The sequence below is a fragment of the Leptonychotes weddellii genome, chromosome 10 (assembly GCF_054177405.1).
Source record: "Leptonychotes weddellii isolate Sample4059 chromosome 10, ASM5417740v2, whole genome shotgun sequence".
In the NCBI taxonomy this organism is placed as follows: Eukaryota; Metazoa; Chordata; class Mammalia; order Carnivora; family Phocidae; genus Leptonychotes; species Leptonychotes weddellii.
Window position 1 is genome coordinate 5,872,239 of NC_138378.1, and position 18,087 is coordinate 5,890,325.

General features: G+C 43.8%; 1 protein-coding gene across 1 annotated transcript; it reads left to right on the forward strand.

Annotated features, from left to right (window-relative positions):
* Window positions 1-82: 82 nt before the first annotated feature.
* On the forward strand, window positions 83-17,587 carry AURKA (aurora kinase A). The gene is made up of 9 exons (XM_081832548.1): window positions 83-219; window positions 3,947-3,993; window positions 6,733-7,012; window positions 8,525-8,579; window positions 9,841-10,032; window positions 10,929-11,067; window positions 13,940-14,088; window positions 16,679-16,853; window positions 16,981-17,587. The coding sequence occupies exons 2-9, from the start codon at window positions 3,952-3,954 to the stop codon at window positions 17,164-17,166; spliced, it is 1,218 nt and encodes a 405-aa protein (XP_081688674.1). The 5' UTR covers window positions 83-219; window positions 3,947-3,951; the 3' UTR covers window positions 17,167-17,587.
* Window positions 17,588-18,087: the final 500 nt, after the last annotated feature.

Consider the following 18,087-nt stretch of genomic DNA (forward strand, 5'->3'; position numbering starts at 1 on the left):
CTTACCGGGCAAGTGCGCCTGCGCGCTGTCACCGCCTTGGACGTGACTCAAGCCGTCCGGTTGGCTGTGAACCAATCAAAAGGCAGCGCCTGTCTAGCCCAGGCCAATCAGCTTTCAGATTAGAGGGTTTAACTCCTATTTAAAATGTAGACTTTGAATCTTAACGGCTGAGCGCTCGGGAGGACTCGGCTGCCTTGGGTCGGAGGCGGGAGCCGACGGGTTCGTAGACTCTGGGACAGCTCTGTGAGACGGGTGGGCGAGGGCGGCGGGCCTGGTGGCTTTTTAGCGGGCGGCGGGACGGGTGGGAAGGAAGAGGGCGGTGGGGCTGCGGGGCTGGCGGGGAAGAGTCGGGACGAGGCCTCCCTCGGTGCCCCCCCCCCCCACTTTGGTCCTCCTCGGTCCGCCTCAGTCCTTCTCTTCCTCTCCCCGCCTGCATCCTCCCCGCTCCCCTCCTCTGCCCCCCCCCCCCGGTGCTTTCGCAGCGCCCTCCCCTCTGCTCGCGGGTACTGGGGCGCCCTGTAAGATGCCGCTTGGTGTTTACTAAACACCTGCAGTGCATGGGTTGTTGAGTGGCATTGGGGGTGGGGGTGCTTTCTGATGGGGTTCTCGTATTCGGTGAGTACCTGGGTAAGAAAAAAATAGGAGAGCTTTTGCTCTCTGGGAGTTTGCGTTCTAGCGGGGGTGGGGCGCCAGACGACGACCTGGCCGGAGAACTTGCAAAAGAAAACAGTAGTGTGGTTTACCGGGGGCTACTTTGGATAGCATAGCCAGGAAGGACCCTTGTCCTGGATGGGTGAGTGGGTGAATAAATGAAAACTTCCTCGAAGAGGTTTTCTTTGGCTAGTGCTTCTCAAGCCGCAGATCTTGGACCGCGTTTTTCGTGATTTCAGAGGGTCCTTGTGAAAAATGTAGACCCACCTAATGAATCAGAAGCGCTTGGGCCTAGAGGACTCAGGTGTCTGTAGTTTGTCAAATTTCCCAGGTGATTCTGATGTTTCATGGAGAACCAATGATCTAGACCAGCGCATACTAGACGTCTGGGGATGTTAAAATGCAGGATCTGATTTGTTAGGTCTGTGGTTGGGCCCGAAAGTCTCCATTTCTAGCAAGTGCCCTCCAGATGGAGATGGAGCTACTACTGCCCTTGACTTTTAACGGTTCCTCCTCTCTCCTTAACCTTTCTTGTTCTTTGAATCAGATTCTTTTCAGCCACATACTCATTCCCACTCTCCTCTAAGTCTATGCAGACACTAGCAGGTTTGATGAAGAAAAAGTCTAAAGGCATAGTGCTATATAAACTGAACAGTTTTCCTGTTTAGAATAGTGTGAATATGTGGCTTGAATTGCAGGAATCTTGCGCAAGTCATTGGGTCATGTGACCCTGGCTGTGGACTGGAATCATTTGAGAAACAATTTTCCTGGGGCTCTCTCCAGAATTTTTGGATCAGAATCTTACTCCATCCTGTTTATTATTATCTCCCTGAGAAGGAAAAGTATATTCAGTTGGGGCAAATATCTAGTTTCTGTTGAAGACTATTGAATAAATGTCCTTAAGCCTGTGTGATCTCATTAGTCTGCTGCTTGTGATCGTTAGGGAAAGTGAAGAAAGCATTAGAGCGTGTGTGAAATTAATGTTTGCATAACACAAGCTTATAACTCCTTTTTCCTTTCTGTCATTTCTCCTAACCTGTTTGATATAAGGACTCCTTGCTCTGTAGCTGTGGTTCTATCTTCAAAGTGGAGTTATTTGCTTATTTGTGAAATGGATGTGAAAGTGTGGGGGTGGGGGACACTTTCTGATTGGATTCTAGAATTCAGAGCACCTGGGCAGGAAAAATACAGAGAGGTTTGTTTCTTGGAGTTTATGTCCTACTTACTTGATATATTGCTGTGCCTGACTCACAGTATGAGCTTAGTAAGTGTTATAAACTATTTGTATTATTGATTTGCTTTCTTAATGGATTAACTCATTCCCCAAACACTGGTGTAGGAACTACATACCAGACATGATCTGGGGAGGCAACATAAACAAAATGGGACTAAGCCCTCGCTCTCATGGAGCTTACTTTCCTTGGGGATACTGAGCAGGTAGCGGGATATTGTCTGGGAGGACAGAAGTAAACAAGTACAAGTAATGTTATGTAAGATGTTAAGTAAGGGCTATGAAGAAAAATAAAAGCAAGATGGTCCGAAAGGAAACGTCTGAGCGGAGACTTGAATGTAATGAAGGAGCAAGCCACACTTCTATTTGAGGGAAGAGCCAAGTGGGTAGAAGAGCCAAGTGGGTAGAGGGAAGTACAAAGGCCCTGTGGCAGGGGACTGCTTTGAGGAAAGAAAGAAGCCCTGTATGGCTGGTGTGCAATAGAAAAGAGGAGATAAGGCCAGAAAGGTGGTCAGGGTCCATACTCTGAGACTGTAGGCCTGTCTTTGCAGGTAGGATTTTGAATTTGAGTTGAGGGACCATGAGTGGCTTCTGAACCAAGGACCAGCATAGCTGACTTAATAGTTTGCGAAAGGACCATAATGGGGCAAGGGTGGAAGCAGAGTGATCATGGGAAGCCTGTTGCAAAGAGTTGAAGGGAGAGAGCATTGGTGTGATCAGGTGGTGGTATTAAAGGTCCTGAGCAGTGATTTTAAAGGTAGAGCCTACAAGATATGCTGATGGATTGATTAGATGTGGGGTTTGAGGGAGAACCGTGTAAAGGATAGTTGACACGAGCAACTGGCAGGCGGGGTTTGCCAGTAACTGAGATGGGGACATTTGTGAGAACAGGGTTGGACAGATGGGGGTAGGGAGGGAGCAGGAATTCCGTTTGAGACATTTTAAAATTGGGGGGCCTCCGATTACAGGCGGAGATGTTTCATAGGTGGTAGGAGTTCAGGAAAGGTCTGGACTGGAGAAGGAAGTTTGGAGGTCCTGAGCCTGTGAATGGTATTGAGAGCCAGGAAACTGGATGAGTTCCTATAGGGAATGAAGATAGCTGCAAAAGAGTGTTTCTGGGCCTAAGCTCAGGCTGCTCCTGAGAGCGGAGGGGAAGAAAAGCTAGGAGGAGAGAAGAGGTTCTTTCTGGATGTGTTGGGAGTGAGGTGCTTGGCAGACCTTTCTGGGGGATACTGAGCAGGTAGGTAGGTAGGTAGGAGTCTGGCAGTCAGAGGAGAGGTTAGGGTAGAAGATGTAAATTCACATCATCTTAAAGATGTTTCAAGCACTGGTGCTGGATGAGGGGTGCCCTAGGAAGGGTAGGGATGAAGAAGTGGGGTCAAAGGACTCATTCCAGGTCACCCCAGACTTTCAGGTTGGCAAAAGTGAGGCTAATCGAGCAAAGGAGGTTGCAGTAGGACAGCTGATAACATGGGGTACCACCCTGCAAGCTAGCAGAGGCTGGGAGTGGGAAAAGAGCCACCCTGTCAAATGCTGCTGGGGGACACCAATCTGGTAACAGTAGACGTCAGTCATGAGCCGGCCCCTTGGTGGGTATGAAATCCTGATGGGGGAGAGGGCTAGAGGCTGAGAGAAATGGTGGATGTGGTGAGTGTGGATGACTGTTCTGGAGCTTTGCTGTTGAAGGGTGAGGAGAGAGGTGCTGTCATAGCCAGAGTCCGTTATGGGGAAGAGAGGACCTGCTTTTAAAAGGCAGCAGGGTTGGAAGCAGGCTCCTGCACTGATAAGTAATCCTTTAGAGACAAGCTGGTGGAGCGGGAGGACTCAGGGAGTGAAGCTGGGGGCTGGGGGAGGGGATGCAGTGTGGGGTGGAAGCCCCACACCTGTCCCTTATGTCACCTGAGAAAACAAGGCTCCCTGGCCAGCTTCATTTGGACAAAGAAAAAGTGTGAAATTCTGTGTTGTGGAGGCTTTTTCATCAGGAGCTATAACCGGGATCTAGCATAACTGCACTTGGAAGCACGAGGATTTGTATAAATTAAAGATGGTTCTTTTTCTTTTCAGGCATCATGGACCGATCTAAAGAAAACTGCATTGCAGGGCCTCTTAAGGTAAATTGGATAATCTGTATTCTCGATCACATTTATAAAACCCAGTGGAGATTGGTTTTATATCTGGAGTTCTTTTTACTTTTACTTTGGATTGTAACTTTAGAACTCTCTGCTACATTCCTGGATGTCGGTCTCTTTTCCTGGCATTCAGTAACATTTTGTGGATTGTCACTGTAGCTTTTATTTTGTTCTGCTTTGTCTTCTAGCTAGCTGTTTAAGTATCTGCATTCCTCCAATGTGTGTAGGATAATACTGCACACAACAGGTTCCTAATACTTGCTTGTGCTTACTTGCTCACCAGAAATGAAATTGCTTTGCCGTAGTTTGTTCTGGTCACGATTCAGGGAATGGTAAGCTCAGAGGCTGTCAAGCTGCATTGTAGTGACCATTTCCTGGGAGCCCACTTTGAGCCAGGGTCTGTGTCGGATGCAGGGATTACAATGGTGAAAAGCACATGGCCTTTGACATTGAAGAGCTTAGCCCTTTGGGGGAGTTATGTGAGCCAGTACCACGCCGTCATAAAATATGTGTGTATGAAATGACCTGAATAATTCTGCCGAGGGGTGCTCAATTCAGATTGGGCTAGGTTGGAATCCAGGAAGGCTTCACCTAGGAAAGACCCCTAGTCTTAGAATTTAATGAATATTTGTGGAGCAGCTGGGGGAATAAGTCTTTATATAAAGATCCTTTAATATAAGTAATCCCCAGATTTTATTCCTTCTAGGAAGTCAGCATAAAAATGCAAATCTTCCTTCTTGATTTATGTGTGTGTGGGGGGGTGTCTTGTTTTTAGAAGTTTTTTTCTTTTTTTTGTGTGTTTTTTGCGTGTGCGTGGTTTTTTTTTTTTTTTTTTTTGAGAGAGCATGCATGAGCAGGGTGTGTGTGGGCGGGGGGAGGGGATGGGAGAGGAAGAGAGAAAGAGAATCTTAAGTAGGTTTCACACTCAGTGCTGAGCCCAACCTGGGGCTTGATATCAGGACCTCCTGAGATTACAACTGGAGCCGAAACCAAGAGTTGGACGTCCAGTCTACTGAGCCACCCAGGTGCCCCTATTTTTAACTTGTTGAGGACCCTCCATACTGTTTTTCACAGTGGCTGCCCCAGTTTGCATTTCCACCAACAGTGCACAAGGGTTCCTTTTTCTCCACGTCCTTGCCAACACTTGTTTCTTGTGTTTTTGACTTTAGCCATGCTGACAGGGTGAGAAGTTTTCATTTTCAAATAAATGGATACTTATCCTTTTTTTTTTTTTTTTTTTTTTTACTGGCTGAAAGTCTAAAATAACCAATTAGAAAAAGGCTAACTTGAGTCCTTGTATTTGATTCTCAATTCTTATGATAAAGATCACTTTATTTTTTATTTTTTTAAATTTTATTTTATTATGTTAGTCACCATACAATACATCATTATATTTTTTTTAAAGAATTTTTATTTATTTGAGAGACTGAGCCCGTGTGCACCAGCAGGGGGAGAGGGAGAGGGAGAAGCAGGCTCCCTGATGAGCAGGGAACCCCACGCTGCCAATCCCAGGACCCTGAGATCATGACTTGAGCTGAAGGCAGATGCTTAACTGACTGAGCCACCCAAGTGCCCCTGATAAAGATCATTTTTAAAAAACTGCTCTGTTTAAAATGTTTGTCACTGCCTGAATGCCTACTGTGTTGTGGACATTGCTAATTTCAGAAGTAATTGACTTTTTACTTGGAAGTTGGGAACTATCTCTTGTGAGGCACTCTGAGGCTTCCCTTGTCAGCCTTGTTCCCTCATTTATGAGGAAATTTCCTCCACTGAAGTTGGAGGAAGTCTTCCACCCCATTTTAGTTTGATTAGTTCAAGGTCTTAGAATTAACTATTTTTTAAGCTTATGATCCCCTACTTACAGGCATGTAAATAATATATTTTGGCATAATTCTTCGAAGAACCTGTTTGTTTCCTCTTTGCCATAGTTCTTTTGGCTCAGACCCATTTTGTAAGTATTTGGGACAATGAAACATTAGTAAGTAATTAATAGTAATAAGTATTTTGTGGAAAATCTGGAATATGCAAAAATTCAGACTTTTTTTTTAAGGTTTTACTTATTTATTGGACAGAGCACAAGCAGGGGGAGTGGCAGGCAGAGAAATGGGGAGAAGGAGAAGCAGGCTCCCTGCTGAGCAGGGAGCCCAAAGCTGGACTTGAACCCAGGACCCCGGGATCATGACCTGAGCCGAAGGCAGACGCTTAACCGATGGAGCCACCCACGCGGCTCTCAGACTGTCTTCTAAAACATCTTGACTTGAAGATAACCACTGTTAAATATTTTGACATATTTCTTTGTCTTTTTTTTTCTAAACGTCTGTACGGTATTGCCAAAGAAATGTCAATGAAATTGGAATTTTGGTATAAAGTTTCTGTATTGTGCTTTTTGCTAAGTAATAATTTCCAAGTCATTGAGAATTCTTGGAAAGTGTTTGATGTCTCCCTCTTCAGATGAAAGTTTAGTTAATGAACATTTATTTATGGGAGCATGATTTTTAGGGGTGGGGTGTTGGGGTGTGTGGGAGGTATCCTTCAGGTATTCCTTTCAGCTGTATATTAACCATATCCTCTGGGAGTGCTGATGAAAATAGCTTTCCCCTTCCATGGATTATCAATGACCTTCAGTATTTTGTTATACTAGAAAACAGACTTTGTGAAATTCTCAAAATACTGAGCTTTTGTTGATGAAGACATGAAATTTATTTTTCCTTCCCAACCTAGACTACGATTGCACTCGGTGATGGTCCAAAACGTGTTCCGGTGACTCAGCAAATTCCTTCTCAGAATCCGTTATCTGCGAATAGTGGCCAGGCCCAGCGGGTCTTGTGTCCTTCAAATTCCTCCCAGCGAATTCCTCCACAAGCACCAAAGCTCGTCTCCAGCCATAAACCAGTTCAGAATCTGAAGCAGAAGCAATTGCAGACAACCAGTGTTCCCCGTCCTGTCTCTAGGCCACTGAATAATACCCAAAAGAATGAGCAGTCGTCATCATCAGCCCCTGGTAAATCAGCTTTTTGAGACTTCTATTGGATAGTTATTATTTCTTTTAGTTGCTTAAAAAAGGGGTGGTGGCAAGTGAATAGACTTGCATTTATTGTTTGGAGCCCTGGCATTTACATCTTTTTTTATTGTGGATGGGGGGAAAATCTGATGTCAGGTTGAAGTAGCCGTGTCTCCTGTGGGCCAGCCCTGTGCCCAGGATAGAGAGCTGATTCCTACCTTCCTGGTATGCTTGAAGAACTGAAGTTCCAGGGCTGGGAGTGTGGAGGGCAGTCGGGGAAGTGGATGGACTTGGATGGACTGAGGCCGCGGGGTAAGGTCACGGTGGGCACTGTGGCTATGTTGCGGAGTGGGGCTTCACCCCCTGTGAATGGGGAAATTGCTGAAAGGTTTTTAAGCAGAGGAGGCACCGGACTTTTAGAAAGAAGCTTCCTCTGGATGTGTGGAATGAAGTGGAAGGTAGTGACGCTGCCCTTCGGGGTAGCAGACAGGAAGCAGGCTGCTGGGGATTAGGTCAAAGACGGTAGCCTGAACTGGGTGGAGCAGGGTGGATATTAATAGTTACTATTTATCAGCTTTGTGTGCTCACCGTCAGGAGAAGTGCTCCCTTCATCCGTGTTGTCTCATTCAGTCCTCGGAACCACTGTGAAGGGAGTCTGTTATTAACTCTGTTTGACAGACGAGGAAGTGGAGAAGCATTCACTTACCCTCAGACACAGCCAGGATGGAGAAGTGCAGGCAAATTCAAGTGCTCCCTGAGGATGCAGACAGGATAGAACTGGGCAGTCAACTGGTCATAGGGATGGTGGTCATATTGATGGCATTAATGGAGATGGTGAAGCGTGGAGGGGGAAACCAGCTGGGGCCCGCATGCAGGTATCTGAGCAGAGCGTACCCTGCTGCTGCTGGAGTTTGAAGTGGAAATGTCCTATGTAGCCTCTGGCTAATGACTTCACCCTGTTGTGCAATTTGTTTATTGTACATTTTGCTGACTCTGTGGCTTCTATTTTTTTATTTCTCCCTGGCAGCTAATCTAGTGGAAGAAAGGTGGTTGGTTTATGTTTTGTTGCACGTCGTTGATAACTTGTACACACATACATCTGGACAGTGGACTAGCCCACCTAGTGGGGGAGAAGCTGATGAGTGGGAGCATATCATGGATGGAGATTTTGGCAATTCTGCTTTAGAGGCTCTTCATTTGGAAACTGAAGCTTCAGGGAGAATCTGCATAGTCTTGAGTCTTTAAATTTTCAGAGGGCCTAGCTGTATATGTATCTGCTCATCTTTACTCTAGAAATCTGTAAAGACTTTACCTGGTAGGAGTCAGGGTAGGGTGTGGTAATCTTTTTTCTATAAAGAAAGCTAAAAATAGCCCAGATCTACCATTCTGGACATACCATTAATATTTTGGTGACCATTCTTTGTTTCATTTCTGTTCATAGGTTTTTAATTACTTATAGTTATTCTAAAATGTAGTTGTTCTAAAAATAGATTTTTAATTTATTCTACATAGGACATAATTCTGAAAAGGAACTGGCAACAAAACAGAAAAATGAAGAATCAAAAAAGTAAGCTTTATCCTATTTACAAAGTCCTGTGCTATCATTCTATTAGAATACACCATTGCAAGTTTAATTATGGGAACACATTAAAAAGTAAAAATGTCTTATATTTTCACTCAAAATATAAATCTTCCCAAATTCTAACCTTTCAAAAGAAAAAAAAAAGGAATTTTAATGATGTTTACTAGGGACTCAAGCTTTTCTTATTGCTTTCCAAATTTAGAAAAAAACTTACTGGGGCGCCTGGGTGGCTCAGTTGGTTAAGCAGCTGCCTTCGGCTCAGATCATGATCCCAGGGTCCTGGGATCAAGCCCCACATTGGGCTTCCTGCTCGGTGGGGAGCCTGCTTCTCCCTCTCCCTCTGCCTGCCTCTCTGCCTACTTGTGCTCTCGCTCTCTCTGTCAAATAAATAAAATCTTAAAAAAAACAAAAAACTTGTATGAATCTGTTACAGAAATGTGTAAAATAAGTTTCTCTCTACCTTCAGAAGTAACCACTACATAGAGTGTAGGTATGTTTCTATATTTATTTTTATTCTTATACAAAAGAGCAAGTTTGTTAAACAAAAGGCAGTCATGTTACAAAACTAAAGACACATGTATATATGACTCTGAATATTTTGACACTATCATTTGAAGTATTCTTCGGTATCTTCCCCAGATATTTTCCAAAAGTCTGCTCTCAATTTCTGAACTGTCTAGACTCGAGAATGTAAAATGTTATGTCTAGAATGTAGTAGGAGGAGCCAGGAATGAACCCACAGCCTTTTTTGCTTTAGCTGCGTGTAATAGCAGCTTTCTGAGAATCTAAATCCAGTGGTTCTCGCCCCCGCTACCCTGTAGGATCCATCCCACTTGCTTTATCAGGGTGATTCTCCACCCCAGAGAGTTAGCATCTCTGGGATGGAGGAGGAGGCTGTGGTTAGAGTTCTGAAGACTTCTTCCAATTACTTACCTAACCTTCCCTGTGGTCTTCAGTGGTGGTAATAGGTCTGTAATTCAGAGCGTAGTAGTGCCTTGGGAACTTTGCATTAGTCTTCAGCTCTAAAAGGCCAGATTGTTCCTTGTCACTGACTCAGTCGTTGGCAGGTGGGGGAGTAGGGGGTTTAATGTCTGTGGAGACTCACATATGGTGGTTATTGGCTTGGTCCTTGCCGAAGTACATACTGAATACAACTTCAAATATAAAATTATTTATAGGTATATCTACAACTCCTTAATAAACTTAGATAATCTTCACATTTTAAAATGTTCACATTTTTTCCTAGAAGGCAATGGGCTTTGGAAGATTTTGAAATTGGTCGTCCACTGGGTAAAGGAAAGTTTGGTAATGTTTACTTGGCAAGAGAAAAGCAAAGCAAGTTTATCCTGGCTCTTAAAGTATTATTTAAAGCTCAACTGGAGAAAGCAGGAGTTGAGCATCAGCTGAGAAGAGAAGTAGAAATACAATCCCACCTTAGGTAAGTTTCCAGATTGATGTTCAAAAGAATGTGCTGCAGAACTTAATTACAGGGAGTTAAACAGTGGAAGGCCTGCTCTGTAGGACTGCAAAGAGTGATTTAATTCGTCATTTTTCAAGGATTTATCTAGACAAGTGCTGTGGTCCTGAAAACCACTTGGAGGTTTGTGCTTTTTTAATGACTTATGTACATGAGTCAAGTGTGTGTGTGTGTCTGCATGTGCATAATTAAGGGGAATGATACTTCTGAGCTCTAAGCAGAGGTTGCAAACTGGCAGCCTCTGCAGGTTGACTTTGGCCAGTGGGTCTTTTTCTTTTCTTTTTTTGCTTCCAGTATTTTTTCCAGACTTGAATTAGTCGTGCATACTGACAGACTTGTCTGCATCAGGCCTGTATCCTTCCCTGGCAACAGCTGACGGGAGCTGAAGGCTGCTGTCCTGGGCGGTGTTCTCAGCTGCCCGAAGTCCTCAGCAGCCCACCTCTCCCGCCCAACACTGCTTTGAAGTTGTGTCTCCTGGTGTTTGGGGAATCAAACTGCTGTGGGGATGCCATGTCTCTCTTTCTCTAACGTGCAGAGAATTAACATTTAGCTGAATTTTTTCCCCCTAAGAATAAAGATGGCCCGAGGGAAGGAAATAGTCTTAACTAAACCTAAGGTCCATTAATACCTTGTAATGTTTGCCAACTGACTGCAGATGCATGTATTTTTTTTTCCCCGAGTAGGTCTGTAGTTTCAGATTCTCAAGTACGTGGGGGGTGTGGTGAGGGGTGTGGTGGGGTGGTCTGTGACCAGAACCAATTTTCACTAGTTTTACATAAGGGGTTTGATTAGTAGTTAGTACATATTTTTGTATTTTTTCCAAAACCAGGTGTTAGAGTATTCATCCTTTGTTGCAGGCATCCAAATATTCTCAGACTGTATGGTTATTTCCATGATGCCACCAGAGTTTACCTAATTCTAGAATATGCACCTCTCGGAGCTGTCTACAGAGAACTTCAGAAACTGTCAAAGTTTGATGAGCAGAGAACTGCTACTGTAAGTTTTCATTTATTGTCCCGGCCTATACGGTTTACGGTATTCCTGTCCTACATAGCAGTGTGCCTTTCGTTATAGTCCAGTGGGTTTTGTCTTAGGAAAGAGAGCTCACTGGGATCAGGTCTTTGAAAGAATCAGAATACCTTAGTTGAATCATATGTACAGGTAAATTTGGGTACCAGGTGGAATACTGTGGCTGGTTTGTTTCCACAGCTGTTTTTTTGTGGAAATGTATATATGAAAAGTTGCCCTCTTTTTAAAAAATAATTTATTTTAGAATAGTCTTGGATTTTGAGCATGTAGAGATAGTACAGACTTATTTTCTCCTGTTCATTGTCCGTTAGTGTGGTCCCTTCTAGAAACCTGGCTTATCCCTGGGAGTGTTGGCGTTGGTGACCTGGCTGAGGTCACGCTCGTTAGGTTTCTCCCCTGGGAAGTTTCTCTTTCCATACTGTGCTCTTCTCTGCACTGCCCACACTGAAGAAGGAGTGGGGGTTACGTCCCACCTCTACCTCTATCTGCGTATATCATTAGAATTCTTCTGCATCAGAGATTTGTCTGTTCTCAGTTATTCAGTCATTTATTAATGTGGACTCACAGATATTTTATACTTTGAATTATAATCTCATACTACTTTATTTTGCTGCTCGAAGATCTGGGTGCTAGCTACGCTCATTGCTACTGGAGTATCCTTATGTCTAGGCTCTCGGTGGACAGAACAGGGACATATATGTGTATACTAATCTGTGTATATACATGTATCTATATTTTTATCCATTTGTATCTGTGTTAAGCAAAACATGAGTCCAGTGCCACATGGATCATTCTACCCTTTTCCCCGTATTTATCTGTAGCCTTGCAGTCCAACCTTGAAAAACCTGGATCCTACCATCCACCAACCATTTGATTATTCAATTCCAGTGTACATGTGTAGTGATATCAGAATAATTAACCAGTTACCCCTGGGGGGACCAACTATATGCATTTAAGGGTCATCTATATCCTTTCAGGGCGTGAGCACAGTAGCTCATTTTTATTGCTGAATAATATTCTGCAGCATGGACATAGTTCAGTTTATCCCTTCATCTGTTGAAGGGCATCTTGGTTGCTTCCAGTTATTGGTGATTATGAATAAAGCTGCACAAAAAAATCTGCATGCGTGTTTTTGTGGGACATAAGTTTTCAACAGATTTGAAAACTAGCTTGTGTAGTAAGGTCATGTGTAGCCTTGTAAAAACAACAACAACAACAAAAAAACAACTGTTAAACTGTGTTCCAAAGTAGATACACCGTCTTTGCCCCCCTCCCCCCCATTAATGTGTTCCTGTTCTCCTCCTCCACTAGCGATTGGTATTCTCAGTTTTTTGGATTTTAGTCATTCTCATAGGTGTACGTGGTACCTCATTGTTTTAATTTGCAATTCTCTAGTCACAAAAGATGAGCATCTTTTCATGTGCTTATTTGCCATGTGTGTATCATCTTTGAGGTGTCTGTCAGGTTTTTTGCCCATTTTCAATTGGGTTTTGGTCGTTTTGAGTTTTAAGAGTTCTTGTATATTTTGGAGACCAGTCCTTTATCACGTGTGTTTTATAAAGGTTTTCTCCCTGCCTGTGGCTTGTCTTTTCATTCTCTTACCTGGATCTAATCTTAAAGTCCAACATGATCAGGTTTTTGTTTTGGGTTTTTGTTTTTTCCCCCTCTGGATTACGCTACTTTATTTGAATGAAATTACTTGTTTGAAGAAGTAAAGGGTCTTTGGGCGGTTCTTTGTTGACTCGGCAGATGATTGGTGGTTACTCTGCCTTCTGTTTCTGGAGAGTAGGGGCGTTGATTTAAATGGCATTTCTTTCAGGTGGTTGTACTTTTGAAATCACAGCACTATTGGTGAATGACCCTTTGGTCTTGTCTCTGCAATAAGACATTTTATACTTAAGTATTTGCTTTTTGGATAAGTAGAAATAGATTCATTTTACTTTTTAAATATTAGCTAACCTAATTAGTTGTCTTCTTTAATTGGCAATTAATACTTATACTACTACTACTCTTTAATCCAGATGGAGTTTATGTTGATATAATCACATAGTTATTGGAAGGAAAAGCTTGATTCTTTCTAGATTCCCCAGTAGTTAGAATGAATATTTATACACTCTTGTTTCCCTTTTCTGATTTATTCAAATAAAACTGGCTGTAGAGAAATATTAGGGACCTTTACCTATATTCACAGTCGGATATGGGAGGTGTGAAGGAAGTCAGCTTTAACTATTAGCTCTTTTCTTTCTTTTTTTTTAAGATTTTATTTGAGAGAGAGAACGTGAGCATGAGCTGGGGAGGGGGGTCTGGGGGGAGAGGGAGGAACAGGGAGCCCCACACAGGGCTCCATCCCAGGACCCTGGGATCATGGCCTGAGCTGAAAGCTGACGCTTAACCAACCGAGCCACCAAGACACCCCGATGTTGGTTTTATAAATGGGAATTGACTGCACTTTTGCAAGTTTTTTAAAATTGTTTTTTAATTGTTTACATGTCTGACTCCCTAATTGGTGCTAGTTTCTCAGTATTATCATAATTCATTGCTACTAGGCCATAAATTGCCATGTGGTGATGAGTTCTAGCTAATCAGTTTTTCCTATATTTCCAATATCCTATCTGCTGTATTAGCAAATAAATAACTTAGTATGGGATAACTTGTATTTTATGCTAAACACTAATTTGGTTCAATTTTTTTTTTAAAGTCATTCAATTGTTTCTAGCTTTTGCGTCAGTCTACAAAATCTGTTGAAATCTGTGTTGGGTTTCCTTTCAGAAGAGATGTCTAAAGTTGTGTTACATAAAATATAAGATACAGACTTTCCATACTTTATTTTTTTAAATAGTATATCACAGAGTTGGCAGATGCCCTGTCCTACTGTCACTCAAAGAGAGTCATTCATAGAGACATTAAGCCAGAGAACCTACTCCTTGGATCGGCTGGAGAGCTTAAGATTGCAGATTTTGGGTGGTCAGTACATGCCCCATCCTCCAGGTATGTAACTTTAGAGGTGGAACTTACTTAGTTTAGCAAAAGCCTTGGGGGCTTTCAGGAACTAAATAGAAAAACCCTTAAGCATAGATGTGTGGAATCGGGGCAGGTAACTGATGCACATACTTGGAGTAACTTAGACCTGATAGGAGTGTCTTTGAGAACGTTTTATTCTGCAACTATTTTGAGGCTTTTTAATGTGTCCTAGGCCTGGGTTAAAGATGCTTAATGTCCTTAGAGGCTCGTGAAGGGGACCTTTGTGACCAGTATATGACCAAGGAAGCGTAGGATGTGTGTGGTGGTGCCTGCAGTGGGGCAGGGAGACGACACTCGGCTGCTTCCCGGACAGGAGACGAGTTCCAAGGGGTAGCGCACACAGGTCTGGAGCTGAGAGCGCAGTTCTTTGCGGGAGTTTCCAAAACCAAATTGGTTTGGCTAGAACTTTCAGGGTGGTGGTTAAGATTCTCTGTGGTCTGCTTTTGTCAACAGCGGAGTCCTTTCTTGTCCCCTCTTCACACAGAGAGAGAAATTTAATGAAACAATTTAAATCTTAACTTTGCAAACAAGAGCTAAAATACTGTTTTAATTTAATTTGGGTTTAATTAAGCTTTTGAAGCCTCATGTGAGGTAGAGCATTAAAAACATACATCTGATAAGTTTGTCAACTTTGGAATAGGACTTAAAAATTACAGCTCTAGTACTTAAATACAGTTAAAAACTGTATAGCCTAAAATAGGTGACATGGTGGGGATGGGGAGCTTTATTTTTGCTAGATCACTTCTAATTGTTTACAGCAATGCATAAATCTGTTGTAGTTTTTTTTTTTTTTTAAGCTGGTTGTCACTAGGTGGGCGCTGTTGGCATCTAGGGAGGCAGACAACAATGAGGAATTGTAGGCTTTGTGCAGTTGCAGGGCTCACTTGGACTTTAACCTGCCCAATGGTGTCATGTGATGGGAAAGATCAGTGTCCTTTTCAGAAAGGATTAAGCTGTGTACATGCTGATGCTCTCCTCGCCCCACCTCCCTGACATGAGCAACCGTAAGAGCTCCCAGGTGTGTTGTTGTTCGAGAACCCTCTGACTCGGGCTATTTCCACCATCTCAGTGGTGCTGTGGGGATAGAGGTCTGGAGAGGTAGCTCCTTCATCCCAGGCCGCAGGTCACCACTGAGTTGAGTGCACTCATGTACTCTCTGGGTGCTGGGCGTGGTGACTGGCCTCAGCGTGACCCCATAGAAGAGCCAGTGGCAAAGAATAACTGATAGAAAGCAATGGAAACCTACATGGTGTTTGCTCCTAGTTCAATGTTTGCCACCCTCCGCTTATTTCCAGGCTTCGTTGTTAAAAACTCAAGCATACGGAAATGCCGAATGGGTGGTTGACCGCTCAGCTGTCCATCTAGAGCCTGCATTCAGCAGGTGGTAACATTTGCCCTGTGTATGGCCACACACTTGCCAGATTTGGTGGTGTCTGGTTGTTTTTTTTTTTTTTTTGGTGAACCTTCAAAAATAAGTTGCAGACCTCATGCTTCCTTCTCTCAGCACTTGAGTAGGTATCTCCTAAAAATAAGGACGTTGTCCTTATAATCATAACCATTATCACTCCTAAGAAAATTAACAGCCTTGTTATATTTATTTAGTCCATGTTCTGATTTCCCCATTTGGCCACAAAATTTTAGAGCTCTTCTTTTAAGTCAGAATCCAACCAAGGTCCATCCATGCGTTGTATTTGATTGTGTTTCTTTGGTCTAAATTTAGACCAGTTGTCGAACAATTTAAAATGACCCAAAATGGTGTCACTTGGTCCTTCATCCTCTGTAATTGCTGAGAACTGGAAGTCAGTCGAAGGGCCTACACAGTATTTTTGGCAAGAATACCTCATCGGTCACCCCCAAATTTAAGTCTCTTTGGTACCAGTGGTGTATCAGAGGCCAAAGGTAGTGCTTTCACAGTGGGACAGTTTTTAGTTTGTCACTCATGTCACCTGGCTCTTAAGCTTCTTAGCCTATCTGTAATACAAAAACAAATACAGAACTCCAAACTATTTACAGAGAACTTTCATGGCTGCTTTTATATAGTAGTGATTCTTTAAGTTTCTTATATTGTAGATCATTTAAGAAGGTTCTGGGGTTGGACAACTTTGGGGTGTGGCTTGATTGCTAGCTGTGTGATGCTGCACATCTCTCTCAATCTGTTTTCTGTCTAAAACGGGGGATTTTTTTTTTTTGAAAGATTCATTTATTTTAGAGAGCATGTGCACATGCGTGTGAGCAAGTGGGTGGGGAGGAGCAGAGGGAAAGGGAGAGAAAGAATCTCAAGCTGACTCCCTGCTGAGCACAGAGCCCGACTCGGGGCTCGATCTCACGACCCTGAGATCATGATCTGAGTTGTCGAAATCAAGAGTCGGACACTCAACCGACTGAGCCACCCAGGCGCCCCTAAAACCGGGGATTTAAATAGTACCTGCTTCAGAGCACAGGATGTGGCCTAGGAAGAGCGCTCAATCAATGTCAGTGTCAATTGTTAATGACATTTAGCCGTTCTTGTGCTAATACAAACAGAAGCATACCAACCTGAGCCTACCTCTGTTTTTAGGAGAACCACCCTCTGTGGCACCCTGGATTACTTGCCCCCAGAAATGATTGAAGGCCGAATGCATGATGAGAAGGTGGATCTCTGGAGCCTTGGGGTTCTTTGCTATGAATTTCTAGTTGGGAAGCCTCCTTTTGAGGCAAGCACATACCAAGAGACCTACAAAAGAATATCGCGGGTAAGACCTAATGAGAAATGATCCATTGCTTCTTGTAGAATTCTTCCCAGCTTTAACTTTGGCTGTGAGCTATTTGTACTGTTCTCTCTAAGCTGCGTTTTGTGACTGTCAACTTATTGTACTCCAGGTTGAGTTCACATTCCCTGACTTCGTGCCGGAGGGAGCCAGGGACCTCATTTCAAGACTGTTGAAACATAATCCCAGCCAAAGGCCGACTCTCAAAGAAGTACTTGAGCACCCCTGGATCACAGCAAATTCATCAAAACCATCAAGTAGCCAAAAAAGCAAAGAATCAACTAGCAAACAATCTTAAGAATGGTGCAGGGGGAGGAATCTGAGAGGCAGGGCTGCTGTATGGTGTCAGGAACAGGCCTGCCCGTGCCCGAGGTCGCTGCCTCAGCCTCCCCACCCAAGAGTCCCCTTCGGTGAACACCGTGCTCTGGAGTGAAGGCAGCCACAGGAAGTGCAGCTGTGTCGCTAGCTTCAGGACCCGGAGCCTCCCCACAGCCTGGTCCGAGTGAGGCCTCCTGGTGGAGGGAGGACAGGCGCGGGGTCAGACTGCGGGGAGAGTGGCCACATCACTGTGACTCCATCAGTGACAGAGGCGTGCAATAACCTTCCAAGTACCTTCGTGTGTGTGTAACTTATTGGGTGGCCCAGCCTGGGAAAGCTGTCAGGATGAACATGTGATTCTTTCTTTTAAATGTTAAAATAAAGAATTTTGTATAGACTTCTATCTTTCTTTGCCCGGTATCCCTTTAGGACTGCGCTCGGTGTCCCACACCTCTGCCTGGCTAGCGAGTCCTTCTTGTCTCCTCCGAGACTGTGAAATAGAAACATGTGCTCTACCTTCATCTTGGGCTGGCTAGATGAGACCTGTCTCAGCTCTTTCTAAATGTTAAAGGGCTTATTATTTCATGGTTTTGAGGTTTTAGTTTTTGTAAAGCACGTTAAGTCACCTATAAAATTATTATAATTAAAGTTCTCCTGTGTCTAACCTTGAAATGATAATGCATATCCCAGTTCATCCTACCCTTTGAGAAATGCTGGGCTGAGCATGGGCCCACTGGGAGGGTGGGAAGGCCCCTCCGTGGTGCTGTTGGGGCTGTGGTTCTGGAGCTGGCCTGGCCTGTGAACATATCCATCCTACGACGACCGGGGACATGACTTGGTAGGGGAGCCACTGACCGGAGCAGGGGAGGGGACAAGTCAGGGAGCCGGCAAAACTGTGATG

Excerpts from the sequence above, each read along its gene's own strand:
- AURKA (XM_081832548.1), top strand. The coding sequence starts at position 3,952 with ATGGACCGATCTAAAGAAAACTGCATTGCAGGGCCTCTTAAG. Across the intron at positions 10,033-10,928 it reads GAAATACAATCCCACCTTAG|GCATCCAAATATTCTCAGAC; the intron begins GTAAGTTTCCAG and ends CCTTTGTTGCAG. Across the intron at positions 11,068-13,939 it reads ATGAGCAGAGAACTGCTACT|TATATCACAGAGTTGGCAGA; the intron begins GTAAGTTTTCAT and ends TTTTTTAAATAG.